At 43.4% G+C, this 26,586-nt stretch overlaps 2 protein-coding genes across 2 annotated transcripts; one reads left to right on the forward strand and one right to left on the reverse strand.

The window, feature by feature from the left end:
- Positions 1-584: 584 nt before the first annotated feature.
- LOC117808693 lies at positions 585-9,833 on the forward strand (the record flags this gene model as incomplete). Its single annotated transcript, XM_034678378.1, has 10 exons — positions 585-1,046; positions 3,212-3,577; positions 3,645-3,998; positions 4,087-4,104; positions 4,853-4,916; positions 5,001-5,044; positions 7,089-7,239; positions 7,344-7,457; positions 9,310-9,377; positions 9,602-9,833. Coding segments are annotated over 10 exons (1,665 nt in total), but the record flags the coding sequence as incomplete, so codon positions are not given.
- Positions 9,834-11,511: 1,678 nt separating this feature from the next.
- Positions 11,512-25,699, reverse strand: LOC117808685 (NLR family CARD domain-containing protein 3-like). The gene is made up of 12 exons (XM_034678372.1): positions 25,492-25,699; positions 22,218-22,355; positions 21,978-22,067; positions 21,178-21,267; positions 20,951-21,058; positions 20,655-20,712; positions 20,340-20,565; positions 14,984-16,781; positions 14,722-14,895; positions 13,659-13,808; positions 13,529-13,575; positions 11,512-13,066 (listed from the first exon to the last, which is right to left on the reverse strand). Exons 2-12 carry the CDS (start codon positions 22,334-22,336, stop codon positions 12,534-12,536), a joined length of 3,393 nt encoding a protein of 1,130 aa, XP_034534263.1. The 5' UTR covers positions 22,337-22,355; positions 25,492-25,699; the 3' UTR covers positions 11,512-12,533.
- Between the last annotated feature and the right edge of the window lie 887 nt (positions 25,700-26,586).

Consider the following 26,586-nt stretch of genomic DNA (forward strand, 5'->3'; position numbering starts at 1 on the left):
TTTATAAAATAAAAAGATTCAAATTAATGAATTGAATAAAACAAAAATAAAGTAAAAGCATTAAAGGACAATAAAAAGGGTTTAAGTAGAAGACAACATCACATCACAGGAAATAAAAAGAAAGATTAAAAACATTCAAATAATAAATAAAAAAGATAATAAAATAATACATAGTCAAATAAATAAATTCAAATTAATTAATTAAATTAAATATATAAATAAATAATAAATAAATAAAAGCGTTAAAGGACAATAAAAAGTATTATGAGTATTACATTTTCTTCATGACTTCTGTACAATCAGTTGCTGTTGTAACCAGTGGAGCTGCTGCCCCCTGCTGGTGATTAGAAAGAATGCAGGCAGGAGGCAGCTTACATTGGCTTCATATTTGAGATCCTGCTTTGTACAATCCAAGCAATGTTAAAGAACTGAGTGGTGAAATGTTAAATTATGGTTTAATAGAGCGACTTCAGGAAGTAAAGGTACTCTGGGGAGGGGGGAACTGGGAGGTTTGTCACCGTGCAGTTCATATTTGGGGGGGCATTTGTTGATGGCTAATCTGACATCCCTTAAATATGTTTCAGGGTCATGATAACCGTGGTGCTCAAGCGGGTCAAGACAACCGTGGTACTCAAGCGGGTCAAGACAACCGTGGTGCTCAAGCGGGTCAAGACAACCGTGGTGCTCAAGCGGGTCAAGGAAGTCAAGCAGGTCCAACATGCGAGCGGATCACCATCCCTCTCTGCCAAGACCTCGACTACACCGAGACTATCATGCCCAACAGTCTTGGTGACAGGCGTCAGGAGGATGCAGGCTTGGGCCTCCATCAGTTTTACCCTCTCGTAAGAGTGGGGTGCTCCCCTCAGCTGAAGCCTTTCCTGTGCTCGGTCTACGCTCCTGAGTGTGAGAGGGGGCAGCCTCGCTCTGCCTGCAGCACGCTCTGTGAGCAGGCGCGCTCCGGCTGCGAACCCCTGATGACCAAGTTTGGGTTCCAGTGGCCTGAAGCTCTCAGGTGTGAAAACTTCAACACTGAGTCCTGCGTACGGGTGAGTCCCGGTCTTCTGACTCTTACATGAAGGGGGACAGGTGTTGATACATGATTATTACCTGACATGCTTTGATCACAGCCCATTGCATTTATAACAAGGTATGTTGCAGGGTCACTACAACATCTGATGGGGATTATCTCCCATCATGCTCAAGGTGCAACCCCAAGTCATCCTCTGAGCTTTGCTCCAAGTCAGCATACACTACCATGCTTTGTAACACGGCTCAAACATGGTGACAGGATCTTATCAGCCTAATAATAACTTGTATTTATATAGCGCCTTTCAAGAAACCTAAGGTCTCTTCACAGGGTCAGGTAGGGGGTCTGGGGGGTAGGTTGGGACATCTAACGGGGAAAGGCCTTGAGGAAAAGGTGTGTTTTGACTGCTTTTTTAAAACTGTCCAGGGTTGGGGTGCTCTGATGTATGGAGGGAGAGAGTTCCAAAGATTAGGGGCCGCCACACTGAAGGCCCTGTCTCCGAAAGTCTGCAGCTTAGTCCAGGGGATGGAGAGGAGACCCAGGTCTGAGGACTGTAGGTTCCGGGATGGAGTGTGTTGGTGGAGGAGGTCATCCAGGTGTTGGGGGGCGAGGGCGTGCAGGGATTTGTAAGTGAGGGGAGGAGCTAATAGGAGATGCGGTACTTAACAGGGAGCCAGTGGAGCCTACAAGTACCAGCTGGGTCTCAACCTTTTCCTGTCCCCTTTCAAAGGCCCCTTTCATATCCTGTAATTCTTTGTGCACCAGTTCAAACCAGATGGCGGACTCTCCAGCTGTCATTGAGTGAACCAGCACTTGATGCACTTGCTCTTAACACAGAAGCCCATAATACTCCTCTTCGACCGAGGCAGTTTCAGGGCCGGTTTGGAGCCGGTGCTCAATTGAGAACCAGTTTTTCATGCTTCGACTGCGAGTGAAAACCGGTTCCAGAGCGGCTCCAACTCTTTGCTGGTCTAGAACCGCGAACCGCTTACGTCAGGGGCGAGGGGCGGGGTTGCCGTGATCAGAAACACAAACCAATCGTGTTTCCACCATCGCCCTGCAGCGAACGAATCAAAGAGACTAATGGATTCCAAGGCAAAGCAGTGGTCAGCCGAGGAGACAAGCTGCCGTTGTCCGCCATCGTTGTAGTCGTGAGGGAAAGTTCGGTCACGTATATCTGACGTCATGACCTGCCTCTTCCACCGGCCCGAGCGGGCGGAAAAACAAACCGTGTTGGTTTGTGAGTTCAACCAGCTCCAAACCAGCGCGAGCACCAGCCCAGAAATACAACCCGGTTCACGTTGGTCTAAAAGAGGTATAAGCTACACTGGCTTCCAGTTGCAGCTCGCATCAGATACAAAACTCTAATCATGACTTACAAAGCAGGAACCAAAACCGCTCCAGTTTACCTGGAACCCCTCATCCAGGTCTACTGCCCTTCTCGCCCACTACGCTCAGCCTCTGAAAAGCACCTAGTGCTTCCAGCACACAAGGCCTCAAAATCACTAGCTGGACTCTTCTCTTCTGTTGTCCCTAAATGGTGGAATGAATTGGCCAACTCCATTCGATCTGCAGAGTCCCTCTCTACTTTCCTAAGACAGCTAAAGACCCAGCTCTGTAGGAAGCACTATGCACTTAGCTAGACTGTTCTCCACTGTTGTCCCCAGGGGCAGATCATGTCTTCCAGCTACAGTTGACTCACACTGTCCTGCTCTACTCTGGGACTCTGTGTTCAGGTCTGGAGTGACCCAGCACTTGGTACTTTGGTCATTATTGTGGTGATATTAATTGTTGATGATGATAATGAAGGTCTTAAATGGTTTGGTTGCTTCATTGTAGATGTTCCTTATTTACTTTGTGCATTGCCTTTACACTGCTTGGCAGTACCTGCACCCAAATGGACCTGAAGCACTTTGTTCCTCTTACTGATCTTGTTTCCTCTTGTCTAGATCTTTGCTTGTGTTGTTCTTGTTCTCGTATGTACGTCGCTTTGGATAAAAGCGTCTGCTAAATGACATTGTAACATTGTAACATAAGGGATGCTCATGGCGCTCGGGCTCCTCATCCGCCCTTCCTGTCACATAGTTTGAGGGAAAATGACTGCCTTAAAGTTTCAGCTAAGTTAAGCTAGCTAGAGACGCCGTTTCTGCAGAAGTCCCTGATTCCTGTTTGTGTTCTTTTTAGAGACCAGCCTTCGTTTTGCCGACAGTGCCTCCTGGAAGATGTCAGAAGATCACCCTCCAGCTCTGCCAAGGCCTGCCGTACACCGAGACGGTCTTTCCCAACCTGCTCGGCCACACCTCTCAGAGAGATGCCGACATTCAGGCTCAAACGTACGCACCACTTGTGCAAGTGGAGTGCTCCCCCCACCTGAAGCCTTTCCTGTGCTCTGTGTACACTCCTGAGTGTGTGTCAGGAAGACCTCAACCTCCCTGCAGGACGCTCTGTGAGCAGGCGCGCTCCGGCTGTGAAACTCTGATGAACAGTTTCGGGTTCCAGTGGCCTGAAGCTCTCAAATGTGAAAAGTTTACCACGGAGACCTGTGAACACGTGAGTAGACCCTCTTTCACTCGACTTCTTTAATACTATAGATAATAACACTTGTGTCTTGTTCCAGTACGGCGTGGGCAGCAACGGGGGGATCTGCGAGCCCATCACCATACCCATGTGTCAGGGCCTGTCCTACAACCTGACCATCACCCCAAATCTGCTGGGACACGTGAGTCAAAGAGACGCCATGATGAAGATGTCCTTCTTCAACTCCTTTGTGCAAGCCATGTGCTCCACAGACATCCGCCTCTTCGTGTGTACAGTGTACGCCCCCAAGTGTGTGGCGGGGGAAGTGCAGAAGCCCTGCAGGTCCTTCTGTCAGAGAGCCAAGCAAGGCTGCGAGGGGCTGATGAGGAGTTTTGGCGTTTCCTGGCCCGAGGATCTGCAGTGCAACTCGTTCCCAGATGAGATGTGCATATCAGTAAGAAACCGACTCTTTGTAAGGACTGAAGAGTTAGAAGAGCGGCACATTAAGAAACTGACGCTTTCCTTTTTGTCTGTTTTCACAGGAGGACAGTCGACCTGAGGTACTTCAGACAGGTTTTAAAAACAGTGTGGAGGTTTCTCAATTTGTAGAAGTTTTGGCCACAGTATTCAGCTTCTTCAGGAAGCTTCTCACAGTTTCTTTTTTAAAGGCCTCGTTGGTACTTATGGACTCTAACGGACAAATTCCACCAGATCTGTGTCCGGTCCATCTCCGATCCATCACAGCACCGCATCTGATAGGTTTCTATTCTAGTCAATGTGTTAACTTCCACTGGATCCACTCCGTTGCGTTCCGGCTGCATCTCTGGCAGCTGATTGGAGACGGACCGGACACAGATCTGGTGGAAGTCCCGGGTAATCTTTGAAAACATCATAAAGTACAGGAGGTGCTTTCCTACTCTTCCTCAATCAGACAGGTCTGTCATGTGATGGCTGTTCCTGGTCCTTCAAACAGCAACTTACTCTTTCAAAAGTTTCCTCTCTGTAAGGATCAGTGACAAAAACAAGCTCCTGAAGAAGGGATATTTAGATCTGATGCTTTGGCTCCACATTGCAGCCTTTACAGCGTGTTTCATGGCAGATCAAAGTGATCCACTGAAGTGATTCCAAACACTTGAACTTCAGAGTCATTGAGACTCAAAACTGAGCCCATGGTTTTGAACCTCTGCGGTCTCCTCGTGAGGGTTTAGAAAGATTGAACTGACTGGAACTGATTCGTAAAAGAGCTCATGTAAATATTTAGGTTTCTCTGGTTGTTCCTTGTTGTGTTCTAACTTGTGTTCCCAACAGGTGCTGACTCCTGAAGACGTTGTTGTTAAGCTGAATGCCGGTGGATATTCTGTTCGGGGGAAATGTATGTTGGTGTTCGTAGTCTTCCTTGATTCTAATAAAACTGTAATTTTGTCCTCTGATAATCACATCCTTTTCCCCTTTTTAGCCGTGACTCTGAGGACAGCCCGCCTCCTTGTGGCTCTTGTGGATGTATCCTTTGCATTCTCACGCTCCACTGAGTGCTGTCCCTTTAATTTAGATGATTTATGTCTGACTTGGAACGAGACGTTGCAGTCCTCCATTTCTGTTGTGGAAGAAGTTACCACGCAAGAGATAAAAGACATGTGCAGTAAGGATGGGCAGTTCAGGGGTAGATAATCTCCCCCCTAAAAAGCCCCTGCTAGGGGGGTAGTACTTTTCAAAGGTCCCGGGACTTTCAGGGGGCGGGGCCTGCAATGCTGTACGTGTCTGATTGGTAGATTAACCGCAGTGTTTTTATTCCGCCCGCCGTCCACAATAACATCACACACATCTGTGATGTGTATTTTTTTTTCAAAAAATGTTATCAATTTTTTTGCCAACATTTTTTTGTCAAAATTTTTTTGTTAACATTTTTTTTGTCAAAAAATTTTTTGTCAAAAAATTTTTTGGTCAATTTTTTTTTGTCAATTTTTTTTTTCATTTTTTTTTTGTCAATTTTTTTTTTCAAATTTGTTTTCAATTTTTTTTCAAAATTTGTTTTTCGAATTTTTTTTTCAATTTTTTTTCCTGTTTTCACAGCTTACCAGCCACCAATTTCATGACAACTTTCTTTTACAACAAAAGTTCTACTCAGACTCAAGTCCTCAGTGTTCAGGTCTCTCCAAATGGTCCGTCACATCAACGTCTCTGATAGGTTTCTATTCTAGTCAATGTGTTAACTTCCACTGGGTCCGCTCCGGGTTACGTTCCGGCTGCGTCATGATGAGCGGAGCCAGGCCTGGAGTCAACAGGTCAGAGGTTTTCAGAGGACCAGAAAGACAACATGGATGAGGAGAGGAGGAGGAGAATCCTTGATTCAGTGATTACCGCAGGAAAACCTGATGTTTATTTTTTTTTTCAAAAATCTTTTTGTCAATTTTTTGTCAAAAATTTTTTTTTTGTCAAAATTTTTTTTTTGGTCAAAAATTTCTTTTTTGTCAAAAATTTTTTTTTTGTCAAAAATTTCTTTGTCAAAATTTTTTTTTGTCAAACATTTTTTTTGTCAAAAAAATTTTTTTTCAAATTTTTTTTTTTGTCAAAATTTTTTGTCAAAATGTTTTTTGGTCAAAAATGTTTTTTTGTCAAAACTTTTTTTTGTCAAAAACTTTTTTGTCAAAATTTTTTTTCAAAACTTTTTTTTTCAAAATGTTTTCCAAAAACCATTCACAGTCATTGTTTTCCATCTGTGATTCTCTTGATTTCTCTTTCTTTCATTAGTTTTTATTTGTTCTATCTTTTTTGTATGTGTGTGTACTTTTCAAAAGAAGAAGCTGTGATTCTCTTGATTTAGCAGCTTGTAACAGTAGTCTTCTCTCAGCCCACCGGGAATGCGTCTCTCCTCCCGGTGTTCCGCTTTTAAAAGTGACCCTGTAAACTGGAGACCTTCAGCTGAAAGTGTCAGTGTTTGTGGAGTTTACACAGCTGTTGAAACACAGAGGGAGTTCCTGGGAATGTAAACTAGTTTAGTTTTTATTAAGATTTCAAAATATCCTCATCAGATATTTAATGATCGTCTAAAGACGTTTATGAGGGATGCATCCGGCTGAGAGTCTCCAGTTAACAGGGTCGCTGTTTAAACCAAAACACCGGCCGATCTCTGCGATCACGGCTTTTTGAGTTCAAAAGGATTTTAAAGCCGTGTTGAAACGTCTTTGCTACTCGCGCTTATCTCCTCTCACGTGTTGATTCAGTGAATCCATCTGTGATGAAATATAGCTCCATCTAAAACAGACCAGCTGAGTCTCTTCATGCTAACAGGCTAACTGTTGTGTTGCTCATAATGATACCTGCCTGTCCGTCTGCTTCTATGGTGTCATCTGTGATGAATGGCATTCCTCTTTGTGTTACTGCCCTCTACTGGTCTGGTGGTGTAGTGCATTTACTGACCTGATTTACACAATCTACCTGGGACTTCAGCCCGCGGTCGAAACGCAGACAACAATGGGGGACCAGGAACCTTTTAGTTCAGGGGAAAGTTTTCAGTCCCTTAAAGCTCCTTAACCAGAACTTTCAGGCAGATAAGAGTGAAGACCTGGATGCTGTGGAGGTCTTCAAAATGGAGCACTACGTGGCCGTGGTCAGGAGGGAGTATGTGGAGAGCTACGAGAAGAGGACTCCTCCCGCTGTCACCAAGCCCCAGCTGAAGAGGGCTATGTCTGAGCGAGGTAACACAGCTTTAATATCACAGCATATTTAAACACAAACTTCTTGAGTCTGTCTGGTTTGAATCGCTGATTGTATTTTACCCTTTGTTGTCTCTGACATTCAGAGTTTAATTTGGACGATGGAACCTTCAGAGTTTTGTGGCGCGACCATCGAACTGGGAACGGGATCGAATATGACGACTATTTGGCAGTCCTCACAAAACTTCATGTCCTCAGAGGTAATGGAAACAAAATGTAACTTTGAATTCATTCAACACTAGAAACTTGAGGAACATGCATACAGTAAAAGTGGGTTCCACCAAGTGGTCCAGTCTGGTCTGGTCCAGTCTGGTACGCAGTTGTTGGTGTTTCCACTATCAAAAGTTGGGAAAGGTACCAAAGTAACCGTGTTTCACGTACCTTATGGTTCATATGAAGGAATGCTTTTGGGTGTTATTGAGGTGTTAGGGTTGGTCTTGTCAGGATGTGATCTTGTTAAAAGAGAAAACAGGAGCTTAACACACCAGCTGAGCAGAGAGCTGGATGTAAAGGAAGAGGGAGATCGCACAAGACCAATTATTTCCTGTTTTCAGCAGTCAATGTATTTCATGACAACTTTATTAAACAACAAAGTTCCACTCAAACTCAAGTCCTCAGTGTTCAGGTCTTGGATCAGATAGTTTTCTGTTCTAGTCAATGTGTTAACTTCCACTGGATCCACTCCGTTGCGTTCCCGCTGCGTCTCTGATCCTGCAGGTCGGAGTCCTCCGGATCAGATACTCAAGACTTCTATTTGTGCCGGATGCCGGAGCACGACGCATCAATCTCAACAGAGCAGATGGAGCGGGGACAGGAAGTCAGGTTTCACCAAAACAAAATGAAAACATCCGGTTAATTTTCAGAATAAAACACTCTGTGTTATCACCAGATCGTATTTCACTTAACTACAACAACAAACCAAAGTCATGATGAGCGGAGCCAGGCCTGGAGTCAACAGGTCAGAGGTTTTCAGAGGACCAGAAAGACAACATGGATGAGGAGAGGAGGAGAATCCTTGATTCAGTGATTACCGCAGGAAAACCTGACGTGTATTTTTTTTTTCAAAAATGTTTTTGTCAAAAAAAAAATTTTGTCAAAAAAAAAATTTAGTCAAAAATTTTTTTTTGTCAAAAAATTTTTTTTGTCAAAAATTTTTTTGTCAAATTTTTTTTTGTCAAAAAATTTTTTTTGGTCAAAATTTTTTTTGGTCAAAATTTTTTTTTGTCAAAAATGTTTTGGGGTCAAAAATGTTTTTTGGTCAAAAATGTTTTTAGGTCAAAAATGTTTTTTGGTCAAAAATGTTTTTTGTCAAATTTTTTTGTCAAATTTTTTTTTTTTCAAAATTTTTTTTTTCAAAATTTTTTCAAAAAACCATTCACAGTCATTGTTTTCCATCTGTGATTCTCTTGATTTCTCTTTCTTTCATTAGTTTTTATTTGTTCTATCTTTTTTGTATGTGTGTGTACTTTTCAAAAGAAGAAGCTGTGACTCTCTTGATTTAGCAGCTTGTAACAGTAGTCTTCTCTCAGCCCACCGGGAATGCGTCTCTCCTCCCGGTGTTCCGCTTTTAAAAGTGACCCTGTAAACTGGAGACCTTCAGCTGAACGTGTCAGTGTTTGTGGAGTTTACACAGCTGTTGAAACACAGAGGGAGTTCCTGGGAATGCAAACTAGTTTAGTTTTTATTAAGATTTCAAAATATCCTCATCAGATATTTAATGATGGTCTAAAGACGTTTATGAGGGATGGGAGGATCCTTGATTCAGGGATTACAGCAGGGAAACCTCTGTCACATGACTCCAGCTGTCCGGAGGTCCTGCTCAGAACGCAGCATGGACTGGACCTGGTGGAAGTCCGATGTTAGAGCTCCCCCTGTTGACTGGCTGCAGTATAAGTCTTAAAGCCTGCCTCCTCCATGTTAACAGATGGAACTTGAGTCAACTTTATCTGTCTTGGAATCCAGTTTTCACAACTCAAGTCCAGGTCCTGGACTCCACAGCACTCACTGACCGTATCAAAACATCATCGTTCTAAATGTTGTTTTCTGTTTCAGATCGTTTTCAGGCGCAACTACTCAATTTGCCGTGTGACTGCGAGGTCGCCAGCTTCTCTTTCAGACACGTGAGTTTACATTTGACACAAATACTGTCCAAGCAATGAGACAAGAAAATCACCTGGTGGTGTCATTCATCATTGATTCTTTATTGATCAAATACGTACAGATACAAACGACAACATAAAGTCATGTATGGACATGGTGCATGATCTCAAACATCTTTCTACAGATGCTGTATACATAAAGGTGATATAACACATTGTGTTTCTGCTCTCCTGTTCTCTTTCAGTTCATGAGGTCAGCTATCTTCTGAGGATGTCTCAGCAGCTGAACGGACCAGAGGAGAGTTCAGTAGCAGGGCTGCGTTTTCACATCACATGTATGAATTGTCCTTTTGAAAAAAACGTTGTTGCATTGAAAAAACTGCCTGAAGTTCTCATCAAGCTTTCACTTCAGATTCAAATTTATTTTCCTCTGCAACAAAAAATGTCAGAATTATAATAAAGACAAAAGAAAACCGACCAGCGTAATTCTTGTCTGACTAAAACGCACTTTAACTCCTTTACTCGACTTTTTAAGACGTTGTAAAGCGTGTGACAGCACTGATACTGAATCACTACAATTGTGGAAGAAGAAGGCAAAACTTTGATTAAACAAAAAACAAAAGCTTCTTATTTACAGGAAAATACACTTTCAAATAGAGTACATTTAAATGAACATGTTTGCTAATAAACTTTCACCACCCATGAGTCTTTAGCTCTACATAATCACTATTCTATAACAGGATCTTATTTAGAGTTGGTGGGAATAAAACCACCTGAAAAAGAAGAAGAGACCGCTCATGTCTTTAATGCATTTAGGGTAGAGGTTTTCAACTGACATTTTCAGAAGTCCAGTTAGAGAAAAATTCTTGACGCAAAGGTCTGAAAGATCGTAATGAAACTGATCATCAAACTGAAACTTCCATCTTCTTCCGCTTATCCGGGTCCGGGTCGCGGGGGCAGCAGTCTCAGCAGGGAAGCCCAGACACTCCTCTCCCCGGCCACTTCCACCAGCTCTTCTGGGAGGATACCGAGGCGCTCTCCCAGGCCAGCTGAGAGACATAGTCTCGCCAGCGTGTCCTGGGCCTTCCCCGTGGTCTCCTCCCAGTCGGACATGCCCGAAACACCTCCCCAGGGAGACGCCCGGGAGGCATCCTAACCAGATGCCCGAACCACCTCTACTTTGAGCCTCTCCCGGATGTCTGAGCTCCTGACCCTCTCTCTAAGGCTGAGCCCAGACACCCTGCGGAGAAAGCCCATTTCGGCCGCTTGTATTCGCGATCTCGTTCTTTCGGTCACTACCCACAGCTCGTGACCACAGGTGAGGGTCGGAACGTAGATTGACCGGTAAATTGAGAGCTTTGCCTTCTGGCTCAGCTCTCTCTTCACCACGACAGACCGGTACAGCGCCCGCATCACTGCAGACGCCGCCCCGATCCGTCTGTCAATCTCCCGCTCCCTTTTCCCCTCACTCGTGAACAAGACCCCGAGATACTTGAACTCCTCCGCCTGGGGCAAAGACTCCCCTCCCTCTCAAACTGAAACTTGTGTACGTTCAAATAAAGTGCATAACTTCAGAAAACTAGAATAAAGAGCAAAGCTCTTTTAATAAGTGCCACATAAATACCTGGGCTTCATAATCAATGACTCAGTGTCCTTTAAGCTTCACATTCAACAGCTCGTTAAGAAGTTGAAGGTGAGGTTGGGTTTCTTTTTCAGAAACAAGTCGTGTTTTTCTTTTGCCGCAAAGAAAAAACTTGTTGCTGCTACCTTCATGCCTTTGATTGATTATGGTGATGTTTTCTATATGCATGCATCCACTCATTGCCTTCACTCACTGGACACCATTTTTCATGGAGCTCTGAGGTTCATTACAGGTTTTAAATCTCTAACTCATCCCTGCTCCCTGAATGCTGGAGTTGGCTGGTCTGCATTGTCTACCTGTAGACTACATCACAGCATGTCCTCGTTTATAAGGCTTAACTTGCTCCCCTCGTATTTATGTGATTTTATTCATTTAAAAAATACGGGAAGCTACAGTCTCCGCTCTGTGACCCAGTCACAAATCTTGCTTTTGCTTTCAGTTCCCTGAGTGTGTCTTGAAATGGGTAAAAGGAGTTTTAGATCCTCTGCTCCTGCAGCCTGGAACCTGCTGCAGGAGAGCCTGGGTCTGAGTGAGCTTGTCTCTTCAAATGTGTTTAAAAGCAGACTGAAGGCTCTTGAGGACGATGCTTCACTTTGTAGATGCTTTGATTGATGACTTCTGTTCTGAATTGTTTAGAATTCTGTGTTTGTGTGTAACTTTTCTGGAATGTACTGCTGCTGATCTCGGCCAGGACACTCTTGAAAAAGAGATTTTTAATCTCAATGTGGTTTCCTCCTGGTTAAATAAAATAAAAATAAACATAAGAGTGGGTTTAGTGCTCCAAGTGGGAAGTATGAACAGAAAGGCGAACGTCCATTCTGAATTAAATCCTCTGTTCTTGCTGCCCCCTTCTCTTTTATGGAGGGCGCCATTTCTTCCTTATTTTCTCAACTTTCTCCAGCGCAGTCGTCTGTATTGTTCCATTTCTCCGTCTCCCTCCTCTGTATACCTCCCTTTGTTTTCTCAAACTTTCTCTCTTTATGTTTCCCCCTCCCCCTCCTGCTCTGTCTCCTTCACTCTCTGCTCACCTGCACTGGATCTGCAATCAACACTCCTACCAGCCATCATCCAATCACCGCTGCCTACGAGAACCAAGCACTGACAGCCAGTCCCTGCCGGATCGTGGTGCCTCCACGGTTTGTTTGTCTAGGGACCAAGTCCAGCTCTTAATAGACCTTTAGCATAGCTTCTTGCCAGTTTTGTCCGTTTGCCTTCAACCCACCTGACATCTGTTTTTCCTGTCTCCAGGACCCATCTGCATCCAGCTCTGCCACCTTCCTCACTCACTGTCTGGATCCCTCCCTCAGCATCCCCACCACCTATCCCTTCACTCTGCACTTGTGTAATAAAACCTTGGGAAACAAGACCTGTATGAAGTCTGCTTATTGGGTTCAGCCGTAAAGACTACAAAAGCTGCGCCGGTTAAAATAGAAGCGCCCCGTTAAGATTTTAAAACAACTTCCAGGTAGTTACTTATGATTTAGGATATATATGCTGCATAGTTACAAATGTGCAAAGTTATATTTAGAGTTAAACTATTTTGGACAAAAAGTCACAGAGGAGTTAAACGGGTCCACCTTAACCCTGAAGGCAGGGTAGACCCGCTCACTGAAGGTGGTGTTGAAGGTGTGGAGGTGGGTCACTTTATCAGAGGAGACCTTGAAGAAGGACAAAGTGCCAGCAGGCCAGTCCAGGTACACTCCCACTCTGTCTGACGTGGGGACAGGGATGGAGACGGTTTCATTATTGTGCAGGACCGAGTAACCTGCATCCGAGCAGCTCAGACTCCAGGACTGATGATTACTCCCCAGACAGCTGTCGTCACCCTCCACCTTCCTTTTGATGCCTTCATAGGTCACTGCTATATAAATGCTTCCAGACCACTCCACCTCCCAGTAACAGCGATCAGTCAGACGGTTACTACACAGCAGCTGCTTCCAGTAAGAAAACCTCTCTGGACAATCAGGATACGGTTGTTTCTCTTTACTCGCCGTCAGCGTCTTGTTGTCTTCTGACAGTACGAGCTTTTTGTTTGCCGTGTTCAAGTCTGGTGTGAGTTCACAAGCATCTAAAGGAGAGAACAAATCAAAAGACAGCGTTTAGCATCCAATCAAAACCACTTTTCTCAGGACTGGTGAAACCAAGAGGGTGCAAAGGGTGAGAGGAGAGAATTAAACCTGCTGAGGTTCATTCAACTGAAGATTCACTCTGATACATGCGATGGGACAGCTGTGGTTTTCTATTAAACCCCTTTTCCACAAGGCAGTTTCAGGGCCGGTTCTGAGCCGGCGCTCAATTGTGAACCAGTTTCTTGTGTTTTGTCTGCGAGAGAACCGGCTCCCAGCCGGGAAAACCGGTTCCAGAGCGGCTCCAACTCTTAGCTGGTCTAAAACCGCAAACCGCTCACATCAGGGGGGATCAAAAACACAAACCAGGGGCGCTGGTGGCCTAGCGGTCTAAGCCCTAGGCCACCAGTGGTTGAAGTTTCTTCAACCGTGTTCTACTTCTAATAATCAAAAATGAAACTTACACTTTTTCAGACCCGGTTTTATCGACTGCAAGCCTCCATGGTCCGCCCTGGTGTTAAAACAAAACCAGGTCAGCACTCGTCAACAGGAAGGGATGCTGTGATGAAAGTTTAAGGTGTAATCTGTTCATACCTGACAGTGTCAAGTTTCTGCTGAAGCTTCTTCACTCCTGAGTCTCCCGGGTTGTTGTAGCGCAGGTCCAGCTCCTTCAGATGGGAACCAGATCTCACAGCGGAGACCAGAGAAGCACAGCCAGCCTTTGTGACCAGGCAGCCTGACAGCCTACAAACACAAACACAGCTTTTTTCACTACAATGTTTGATAGGCTCTACTTTTATCATGAAAACTGCACCTGTTCTTGCTCTTGCCATTAAAGGATTCTAAAGACCTGTCTGGTTTGTCGTGGGAGGAGCATGCTGGGCTAGACAACCTTCATGGCCTTTTCCCTGATCCAATCAAAGCTCCTGTGAGGAGCTCCTAAGCCAACCCTGTCTTTTGGGCAGAAGTCAGTCACAGCACAGAGGATCTCATATCCGCAGTTTGGAACTTTTGGTCACAACCAAAAGCTAGTGGCCAGAGATTTGAGCATATCAATCCCCTGAACCTAGGGTTTGTTGACATAGACTTTACCCGGGAGGCAGAGCGGTAAGATACCCCAAATAAACTGACTGGGGATGGTAGCCTCTTCCTCCATGGTACCCACAGCTTGAAACTTCCCGTCTAGGTAGGCAGTCCCTTTCTCTGGCCCAGTCTTCAGTTCTCAGGACTGTTAACCTGACCTTCCTTAAGGCTAAGCTTAAACCCTACTCCACAGTCAACTACTCCAACACCCAGTTGTTGCTTCAGCAACTCTTTGACCAGCTCTGGTTGGCTGGAAATCTGTGTGAGTGGAGGGATGACCAGCTTAATTTGTCAGGGCAAAAACTATAATGAATGTGGGTCAGGTTCCTAGACCTTAGAGTCCATGAACTTCTCAAGAACATGAGGAACAACCCATAGTCTCAAACATACAGCCTGTGTTGAGATTTCATGCTTAAAGTGAAATGTTTACAACAGGACTTGTTGGATGCCGTAGTTCACAACGTCTGCCGGTTCACAGAGGTACTGTAATTTAACATTTCCATGTAGTGGCTTTTCCTTCAATAATCCCCTCATGAACACAGACTGAAACGATCATCAGTTGAACAACACTGACCTGAGAACCTCCAGTTTACAACGTGGACTCCCAAGTCCAGCACAGAGACGCTTCACTCCTGAATCCTGCAGGTCGTTGTTGCTCAGGTCCAGTTCCCTCAGATTTGAAGACGGGGAGCTGAGGACTGAGGACAGAGCTTCACAGCTTCTCTCTGACAGATTACAGAAACTCAGCCTAAAGAGGAAACAGCAACAAGAAACAGACGGGTGAGTACATTTGAATCTGAATTGATTCCATGTTGTCATCTTTTCTCTGAACTCACTGAGCTTTACTGGAGGCTTTGACGACTGGCAGCAGCCTCAGAAGAGCCTCCTCTGAGGCAGAGTACTTCTTCAGGTCAAACACGTCCAGCTCTTCTTCTGAGGACAGTAAGATGAAGACCAGAGCTGACCAACGAGCGGGACACAGTTTCTCTGTGGACAGACTTCCTGAACTCAAAAACTGTTGGATGTGTTCCACTAGAGAACAATCATTCAGTTCATTCAGACAGTGGAACAGGTTGATGCTTCGCTCTGCTGACAGGTCCTCGTTGATCTTCTTCTTGATGTACTGGGCTGTTTTCTGATTGGTCTGTGAACTACTTCCTGTCGGTGTCAGCAGACCTTTTAGGAGAGACTGATTGGTTTGCAGAGAAAGACCCAGGAGGAAGCGCAGGAACAGATCCAGATGTCCATTTGGACTCTGTAGGGCCTGGTCCACAGCACTCTTGTAAAAGACTTCAGATCTGTCTCCAAACAACCTGACCCACATGGATCCGGGTTGTTCTTCTGACAGCAGGTTAACACCAGACTTGGTGAAGGTCAGATGGACATGAAGAGCAGCCAGGAACTCCTGAACACTCAGGTGGATGAAGCAGAACATCTTGTCCTGGTACAGTCCTCTCTCCTCTCTGAAGATCTGTGTGAACACTCCTGAGTACACTGAGGCTTCCTTGATCTTGATGCCACACTCTGTCAGGTCGGACTCATAGAAGATCAGGTTTCCTTTCTGCAGCTGATCAAAAGCCAGTTTTCCCAGAGACTGGATCATCTCCCTGCTCTCTGGACTCCAGTGTGGATCAGTCTCAGCTCCTCCATCGTACTTGATGCTCTTCAGTCTGGACTGGACCACCAGGAAGTGGATGTACAACTCAGTGAAGGTCTTGGGGAGCTTTCCTCCCTCTCTGGTCTTCAGCACATCCTCCAGAACTGTTGCAGTGATCCAGCAGAAGACCGGGATGTGGCACATGATGTGGAGGCTTCGGGAAGTCTTGATGTGGGAGATGATCGTGCTGGCCTGCTCCTGGTCTCTGAACCTCTTCGTGAAGTACTCCTCCTTCTGAGGGTCATTGAACCCTCTGACCTCTGTCACCATGTCAACAGACTCAGGAGGGATCTGATTGGCTGCTGCAGGTCGTGTGGTGATCCAGAGGCGAGCAGAGGGGAGCAGGTTTCCCCTGATGAGGTTTGTCAGCAGCACATCCACTGAGGTGGACTCTGTAACATCAGTCAGGACCTGATTGTTGCTGAAGTCCAGAGGAAGTCGACACTCATCCAGACCGTCAAAGATGAAGAGAACCTGGAACTCTTCAAACCTGCAGAGTCCTGCTTCTCTGGTCTCAGTAAAGAAGTGATGAACAAGTTCCACCAAGCTGAACTTTCTCTCTCTCAGCACATTCAGCTCTTTGAAAGTGAAGGGGAAGGTGAACTGGATGTCCTGGTTTGCTTTGCCTTCAGCCCAGTCCAGAGTGAACTTCTGTGTTAAGACTGTTTTCCCGATGCCAGCTACTCCCTTTGTCAGCACTCTTCTGATTGGTTTATCTCTTCCAGGTGAGGCCTCAAAGATGTCTTCACATCGAATTAATGTTTCTGGTACTTTTTGTTTCCTGGTTGCTTCTTCAATCTGTCTGATCTCATGTTCGCAGTTGACCTCTCCAGTCCCTCCCTCTGTGATGAAGAGCTCTGTGTAGATCTGGTTCAGAAGGGTTGGTTTTCCTGCTTTAGAAATCCCCTCAAACACACACTGAAACTTCTGTGTCAGGTTAGACTTGAGTTTACTGCTGCTCACTGGAGCGAGAGTTCCTACAAGAAATATGAGAAATTATGTGGAAATCACTGCATTAAAAAACAGACATGACTCTGTAGTGGAAGTCACTGCATTAAAAACAGACATGACTCTGTAGTGGAAGTCACTGCATTAAAAAACAGACATGACTCTGTAGTGGAAGTCACTGCATTAAAAAACAGACATGACTGTAGTGGAAGTCACTGCATTAAAAAACAGACATGACTCTGTAGTGGAAGTCACTGCATTAAACACAGACATGACTCTGTAGTGGAAGTCACTGCACAGCATGACTCCCCGGTAATGGAAGTCATTGCATTAAATAACAAGACATGACTTCTGTAGGAAGTCACTGCATTAAACACGAGACTCCTCTGTATGGGAAGTCACTGCATTAAAAACAGACATGACTCTGTAGTGGAAATCACTGCATTAAAAACAGACATGACTCTGTAGTGGAAGTCACTACATTATAAACAGACATGACTCTGTAGTGGAAATCACTGCATTAAAAACAGACATGACTCTGTAGTGGAAGTCACTGCATTAAAAACTGACATGACTGTAGTGGGAGTCACTGCATTAAACACAGACATGATCTGTAGATGAAATCACTGCATTAAAAACAGACATGACTCTGTAGTGGAAGTCACTGCATTAAAAACAGACATGACTCTGTAGTGGAAGTCACTGCATTAAAAACAGACATGACTCTGTAGTGGAAATCACTGCATTAAAAACAGACATGACTCTGTAGTGGAAGTCACTGCATTAAAAACAGACATGACTGTTGTGGAAGTAACTGCATTAAAAACAGACATGACTCTGTAGTGGAAGTCACTGCATTAATAACAGACATGACTCTGTAGTGGAAGACACTACATTAAAAACAGACATGACTCTGTAGTGGAAGTCACTGCATTAAACACAGACATGACTCTGTAGTGGAAGTCACTGCATTAAAAACAGACATGACTCTGTAGTGGAAGTCACTGCATTAAAACAGACATGACTCTGTAGTGGAAGTCACTGCATTAAACACAGACATGACTCTGTAGTGGAAGTCACTGCATTAAACACAGACATGACTCTGTAGTGGAAGTCACTGCATTAAACACAGACATGACTCTGTAGTGGAAGTCACTGCATTAAAAACAGACATGACTCTGTAGTGGAAGTCACTGCATTAAAAACAGACATGACTCTGTAGTGGAAGTCACTGCATTAAACACAGACATGACTCTGTAGTGGAAGTCACTGCATTAAAAACAGACATGACTCTGTAGTGGAAGTCACTGCATTAAAAACAGACATGACTCTGTAGTGGAAGTCACTGCATTAAAAACAGACATGACTCTGTAGTGGAAGTCACTGCATTAAAACAGACATGACTCTAGTGAGTCACTGCATTAAAAACAGACATGACTCTGTAGTGGAAGTCACTGCATTAAAAACAGACATGACTCTGTAGTGGAAGTCACTGCATTAAACACAGACATGACTCTGTAGTGGAAGTCACTGCATTAAAACAGACATGACTCTGTAGTGGAAGTCACTGCATTAAAAACAGACATGACTCTGTAGTGGAAGTCACTGCATTAAAAACAGACATGACTCTGTAGTGGAAGTCACTGCATTAAACACAGACATGACTGTAGTGGAAGTCACTGCATTAAAAACAGACATGACTCTGTAGTGGAAGTCACTGCATTAAACACAGACATGACTCTGTAGTGGAAGTCACTGCATTAAACACAGACATGACTCTGTAGTGGAAGTCACTGCATTAAAACAGACATGACTCTGTAGTGGAAGTCACTGCATTAAACACAGACATGACTCTGTAGTGGAAGTCACTGCATTATAAACAGACATGACTCTGTAGTGGAAGTCACTGCATTAAAAACAGACATGACTCTGTAGTGGAAGTCACTGCATTAAACACAGACATGACTCTGTAGTGGAAGTCACTGCATTAAAACAGGACATGACTCTGTAGTGGAAGTCACTGCATTAAAAACAGACATGACTCTGTAGTGGAAGTCACTGCATTAAAAACAGACATGACTCTGTAGTGGAAGTCACTGCATTAAAAACAGACATGACTCTGTAGTGGAAGTCACTGCATTAAAACAGACATGACTCTGTAGTGGAAGTCACTGCATTAAACACAGACATGACTCTGTAGTGGAAGTCACTGCATTAAAAACAGAATCATGACTCTGTAGTGGAAGTCACTGCATTAAAAACAGACATGACTCTGTAGTGGAAGTCACTGCATTAAAACAGACATCATGACTCTGTAGTGGAAGTCACTGCATTAAAAACAGACATGACTCTGTAGTGGAAGTCACTGCATTAAACACAGACATGACTCTGTAGAGGAAGTCACTGCATTAAAAACAGACATGACTCTGTAGTGGAAGTCACTGCATTAAACACAGACATGACTCTGTAGTGGAAGTCACTGCATTAAAAACAGACATGACTCTGTAGTGGAAGTCACTGCATTAAACACAGACATGACTCTGTAGTGGAAGTCACTGCATTAAAAACAGACATGACTCTGTAGTGGAAGTCACTGCATTAAACACAGACATGACTCTGTAGTGGAAGTCACTGCATTAAAAACAGACATGACTCTGTAGTGGAAGTCACTGCATTAAACACAGACATGACTCTGTAGTGGAAGTCACTGCATTAAAAACAGACATGACTCTGTAGTGGAAGTCACTGCATTAAAAAACAGACATGACTCTGTAGTGGAAGTCACTGCATTAAAAAACAGACATGACTCTGTAGTGGAAGTCACTGCATTAAAACAGACATGACTCTGTAGTGGAAGTCACTGCATTATAAACAGACATGACTCTGTAGTGGAAGTCACTGCATTAAACACAGACATGACTCTGTAGTGGAAGTCACTGCATTAAACACAGACATGACTCTGTAGTGGAAGTCACTGCATTAAACACAGACATGACTCTGTAGTGGAAGTCACTGCATTATAAACAGACATGACTCTGTAGTGGAAGTCACTGCATTAAACACAGACATGACTCTGTAGTGGAAGTCACTGCATTAAACACAGACATGACTCTGTAGTGGAAGTCACTGCATTAAAAACAGACATGACTCTGTAGTGGAAGTCACTGCATTAAACACAGACATGACTCTGTAGTGGAAGTCACTGCATTAAAAACAGACATGACTCTGTAGTGGAAGTCACTGCATTATAAACAGACATGACTCTGTAGTGGAAGTCACTGCATTATAAACAGACATGACTCTGTAGTGGAAGTCACTGCATTATAAACACAGACATGACTCTGTAGTGGAAGTCACTGCATTAAACACAGACATGACTCTGTAGTGGAAGTCATTGCATCAAAAACAGACATGAGTCCAGTGAAATTGTACGTGATTCTTGCCCATGCAAACTCTTACTGAAATCTTCCAAACAAGTTAAATCCATTAGCTGTAAAACTGACCAGCATGTATACCATGTAAGGATTTATAGATCTGATGCAGGCGTTGCACAGCATGTTTATTTATCTGTGATGAAGGCTTCTTACTGTTCTGCAGAGAAATGGCCAGCTCCTCCAGATTCATTCCCCTCATGACCTTCAGTGTGAGATTCAGAACTTCCTCGCTGCTGCTCCAGCTCTGCTCGTCCTCGTCTTCATCAGCCATCTCATGGTCTTCACACAAACCTGAGCATTCTGGGTAATCTGGACTCAGAACTGTTTCAAACTTCTTAAGCTCACTCTTCACAAGAGCAACAATGGTTTCTTCAAGGATCTGGAAAAAAACAAGATTCGGCCAGATGAGAAATAAGATCTATGTATTTGTGTTGCTGTAGTCTGTTGATGGGCGTGTACATTACAAACCTTGAATTTGGAGCGCAGATCTGTGTTACTGATAGCCTCTGATGTCTCCAGCTGAACTCTGTGAAGTAACGTGATCTGTTAGTAACATCGACTGGAGTATTCTGTGAAGCTTAGAACGGGATGAAGATAACTGGAGATTCATACAAACTATTACAACAGATGAAGAGAGCAGAACATGATTTATTCAAACACTGGACTTTCAGATTAAAACTGTTAATAAACTGTCAGGAGTTGTGTTATGAAATATAATTTCAGTCCTGTGAAGAGAGTTGTGATGAAACGTTCTGTTCACTTACTTTGGAATTGAATCTTGACGCTTAAAAAAAAGAGGATCACCCATGGACATGTTGCTCTTAAAGGACAAAGCACTGGGTGTAGGAGAAGCTTCTCTTTTCTGCTCAGCCCTTAAATAAAAATGGAGTATTGAAATGAAAATATTAGAATATTAAAAGAAGGCAGCGTGCAAAGGGACGAGAGCTCCATTACATGGGGCGCCTAGCTTTGATGTAGAATGGAGTCTTACCCTTTGAAAACTACAGGCTCCCCTATGGACATGTCACTCTTTAGGGACACAGCACTCGGAGCAGGAGAATCCTCCTTTCCTTCACCAGCCCTTAAAAGGAATGTTGGAAAAATGAGATAATTAGACCAGTTTTTGTAGAAACAGAATTTGCTCTCTTGCCTGCAAAGGGACGAGGACTCCTTTACAGGCGCCCCATGTAAAGGACTCCTTTACATGGGGCGCCTGTTTAATTCACTGAGATAAAACAGAACCTGGAGAGACTTTGTTTAACAGCTCTGTAACCACACGTTATTGAATTGAGAGATGTAACTAGTTTACAGATTATTACTAATGCCTGCTTTGTTCCCTCTGAGCACAGTCTTGTTCCCTCTGAGCTCAGTTTTGTTTCCTCTGGACAGTTTCGTAATCAAATGTCTTCCTCTTAAGAGAACGGACTATTTCATGGCAAGTCTTGTTTATCTAATTTAAGTGGAGAGCAGTGCTCTACAGTTTGCTCTGGTGCACACTATCTCCAAAAGTAAATTCACTCCTTGGAGTATCAGGACTTTTTTTGATTGCAGAGACTGCTCAACAGCTGCCAGTACCTCTCCCTGTCTCGTTTGTGTGACACAATAGCTAACCAGTAAATCAGGGGAGTTCAACACTGGAGTGAATGCTACATTGTTTTGCATTAGAATCTTCACAGCTCTCATACAGCATTAAATCTACCTTTAACACCAAATACATTAGACTGACTCACAGATTTGTAAACCAAGAGTTCAGATTCACACACCTAAGTTGTACCTATTCAGTAATTTCACCTTTTGAATGCCATAGGCTGGACCATGGACATGTCGCTCTTCAGGGACACAACACTCAGAGCAGGAGAATCCTCTCTTTCCTGCTTAGTCCTGAAGAAAATGACGCATTTACAACAGAAAGTAAAAATGTGAGGAGTTTAATGTTTGTGTAGAAATGCTGAGGACCTTTTGGTGCTTAGTCCAAAATATAGTTAGCCTCAAAGATTGTATAAAAGTAGACGATACAGTCTTTCATCTTACCTCTCAGGCTGGGTCAGGATCTCATGATCTTCACACGGTGTGCTGACAGAGGCTGGGACCTCCTCCTCCTCCTCCTCCTCCTCCTCCTCAGGCTTACTCATGTTAGCCAGACTGTCCATTCCAAGGTCTTAACCAGAACTATGAGTAAAATCCCAACACCACCCAACACATGTTTTAAACATTAAAAAACACGTTCAGATCTTTTCATGAGTTAAATTCCTGCCTCCACTACCTTTAACTGGATTATTTGGAGTTTAAATATTAAGATAAACCATCAAGCTTTAGCAGAAAACAGAAGGAAACTATTCTCAGTCAACACCTAAGATGTTAACCCACATGACGAAGACTGAAACCAACAGTTCAACTAAGATGTTAACCCACATGACATTAGCGAAAAGGAACTATTTAGCCAGGACGTTTACCAACGTGACGCTGATGGAAACTAGCGGTTTGGAGACAGTCTGTCTTTGATAGTCTCAGCTAAATAAGCTGGAGCCAACTGGGCCTGGAATTTCTTTCCGCTGATTGATTTGATCTAGTGTTGCACCTGTTTAGACCCCGTCAAAACCACCAGACTACATCTCAGAGATGCTTTTAGTACATAAACCAGGTAGGTCTCTCAGATCCTCCGGCTCCTCTCTTTTAGCTGTTCCTAAGAGCAGAACTAAAACATTTGGTGACGCTGCTTTCAGCCACTACGCTCCCAAACTATGGAACAGCCTGCCGGAGGATCTGAGAGGAGCTGATGGAGATATTGAGACTTTTAAACGTAAACTAAAAACGTATTTATTCAGTCTGGCTTTTATGTAGAGTTTAACAATTTTATTACCTACCTTTTACTGTAATATTGATTTAAATGTTGCTTTATTATTTTAGTAATTTTAACTGTTATCTTATTCTATTTTTATGTTTTTATTCATTCATTTATTGAATTTTATTTATCTACTCAGTTTTATTGATATTTTTAGCCTTAGTTTTATTTTTCAACTCTTATCCTTACCTTTTAAATCTATTTATTTTAACTATTTTTATTCTTAATTTTGATGCTTTAACTTATTTTAATTACACATATTTTATTTTGGTGTGCATTAGTCTCTATTTTATTTTATTGTATTTTATGTTGTTCTTATTTTTAATTTGTATTCTTATTAGTTTTATTATTATCATTATTATTATCTTCCCCTAATATGTCTTAGCATTGTTTCATTTCTGCTTCTTTCTTGTTTTCAGTTGCTGTAAAGAAATTTGGGTTGCATTTTATTTGTATGAAAGGTGCTATATAAATAAAGATTGATTGATTGATTGAAAACCATGAAGGAGTTTTAAGAATTAACCAGGACGGATCCCAACGGGCTAAAGACTGGTACAGTTTTAGAGAGGTGTAGTTTCATTAAAATAAGGAGTATCTCACTTTTAGAGTTTGTTTAGTGTTTCTTTACCCTTGGCCCTTTTATTTCAGGGGATGCTCCCTGTGTATCGGGGCGCTAAAGTTAAATCCTTCAGCCAAACATTCAGCTGACAGATCGTAGAGTTAAATGTTTCTGAGTTTTCAAAGCTGCAGAATGTTTTGGCTTTTACACTTAAAAACAGTAATTCATGTAGTTTAGGAAATGTGAATGATGTGCTGGGAACTGAAGCATGGGAGGGTACTGAGAAAGAACAGCCTATGGCCCTGCACACAGTCATGCTGAAAGCAAAATAGAAAGTATTCAAATCTATCACCTCTCTCTACAGCTCCTTCTTTTAGCAGACTGCAGCAGTATTTATAACACTGTTTCTGCAAAGTCTGCACTGTAAAAGAACGTCAGTAAAAACAGCCACAGATCAGATATCACTGTCACATTTCCTCCTCTGTGTGCCTGTGTTTATGTTTCCCCTCCCCCTCCTTCACTCTCTGCTCACCTGCACTCGATCTGCAATCAACACTCCTGCCAGCCATCATCCAATCACCGCAGCCTACAAGAACTCAGCACCAACACCCAGTCCCTGCCAGATTGTAATGCCTACATGGTAGCCAAGTCCAGCTCTCAAGAAACCCTGTTGCTACACTTTTTGCTATTTTTCGTCATCACCTTGAACCCACCTGACACCTGTGTTTTTTGTCTCCAGGACCCTTCAGCTTCAAGCTCTGCCACTGTGTTCACTCTCCTGCCTGTAGACCACCGTCTGGATCCCTCAGGACCCCCAGAACCCCCACCAGCTACCCCCTCACTCTGCACTTCAACAATAAACTTTGGGAAAGAAAGTCTTAGTCTGCTTTTTGGGTTCTGCCATAAATACATAACAATCACTGTACTTATCTGCATATCTCCCTGAGGTCTTTATGTTCCTGTTGAGCTGGTTTGGTCTGTGTTACTGGCAGACTCCTTTGTGTTTTATAAACCCTGCTTTGTTTAAAGGTGCTGTGAGGAACTTTTGTTTTGTATCGATTCTGGCACCCCCTTGTGGACAAAATGATACCTCTTATCTCTTGTTCTATACATGTAAAAGTAGTGTTATCAACAAAAACATCATTCTGTTGTCTTTTAACAGTCAACTTTATCAGGCAATGTGATTATTTTCCATGAAAACAGTCAAATAAAGTCTGTTTCTGAAGCAAGATGTCCATCATGTGGTCTGACACCTACCCCCCTCAGGGCGGTTTTAGGCCTTAAAAATGACAACAGAAGGGTGTCAGTGTTGTTGCTGATGGTCTTGTTTGCTATTGAAGGTCATAAAGAGGCATCAGTATCATTTTCAGTCTGTTTCTCAGCCAGTTCAAAACTCCTCACAGGGCCTTTAAGTTGCATGAGTTAGGTTGTTTTATGAGCAGCATGTTTAGCTCCTCCCCCTCTACCTGACATCATAGGTAAATAAAGTGCAGCTGCTGCTGCTTTAAAACTGCTGCTAAAATCACCCTTTCTTATATTTTATTAATATAGTCACGAATCAATATCATGAGTATTGTTCCCACTTTTGATAAACACCACTTTATATTCTGAATTTTGACATTCAAACAGCTTTTTTTAAAAATGTTTTCTACCCCTAAACATCATCCAAAGACCGACTCTGTGTTAGTCTGTGTTATTCCTGCTCAGACTCTGAGTTCTGACTGTGACAGACACAAACCTTCATAAGAACTTCTCATTATTGCTTCTCTGTATGACATGGAGAGCGCGCGCAATTACGCACCATAAATATTATCCATAGCGACATTATCATGACTCAACATTAACAGAAACATTACATATGGAAACATTGAAGTATGGAACGCTGTAGTCTGTATTTACATTACCTTTCTCTGCTCTGGAGTTCAGGAGGAATGAAGAAACGAAAGTTAACAGCAGAAGAGCTCGAGGCAACAGGAACCGCACTGTTGATTTAATCTTAGCATAATATCTACACTATGCTAAGATGAGAATGGTTTCAGTTACAGCTAGGACGCAAACAGGCTCTGACAAACTGTGATCACGTTATAGTCATCCTCAGATCTGTATGATAGTCTTGAGGGTGATCCAGAGAAAAACCTCACAATTCCTTTGTGTCATCATTTCTGTCCTGATCGAGCTGACTTCCTCTTTAAACCAGCTCCCTCTAACATGGATCAGTTTCACAGTGCCCTGTTTGTCCTACTTTGTTGACTCTTTCAAAGTGAGAGGGTTTCATTGCTTTAGACTTTGGCTGTTCAAAGATCAACTCTTAACTTCGCCTTATGAGTACAAATGAGTTTCTGTAGTTAAACATTTATAGAGCTGAGATCAACTGGAACCTTGACTTCATAATTTGACAAACAACAAACAACAAACAAACATTTGGTAGAAGTTTTGGCGCCCTGGCAGGTGTGAACTCCCTGATCCTGCAGCTGCATGCTGAAGTTTCCTTCAACAATATAGTGTAAAAGCCTTTTAAGAGTTCAGGAAGACAAGAAGAGCTTCAAATAATCATTTTAACATTTATAAAACATTCTTGACAATTATTTAATTTCATCCATCCCTCCATCTTCTTCAGCTGCAGGTCTGAGTCGTGGGGGCAGCAGCCTCAGCAGGGAAGCCCAGACACTCCTCTCCCCGGCGACTTCCACCAGCTCCTCTGGGAGGATACCGAGGCGTTCCCAGACCAGCTGAGAGACATAATCTCTCCAGCGTGTCCTGGGTCTTCCCCGTGGCCTCCTCCCAGATGGACATGCCCGGAACACCTCCGCTTGGAGACGTCCGGGAGGCATCCTGACCAGACGCCTGAACTACTTCATCTGGCTCCTCTGGATCCGGAGGAGCAGCGGCTCTACTTTGAGTCTGAGCTCCTGACCCTCTCTCTAAAGCTGAGCCCAGACACCCTGTGGAGAAAGCTCATTTCAGCCGCTTGTATTCTGGATCTTGTTCTTTCGGTCACT

This window comes from Notolabrus celidotus, unplaced genomic scaffold, assembly GCF_009762535.1.
Source record: "Notolabrus celidotus isolate fNotCel1 unplaced genomic scaffold, fNotCel1.pri scaffold_140_arrow_ctg1, whole genome shotgun sequence".
Taxonomy (NCBI): domain Eukaryota; kingdom Metazoa; phylum Chordata; class Actinopteri; order Labriformes; family Labridae; genus Notolabrus; species Notolabrus celidotus.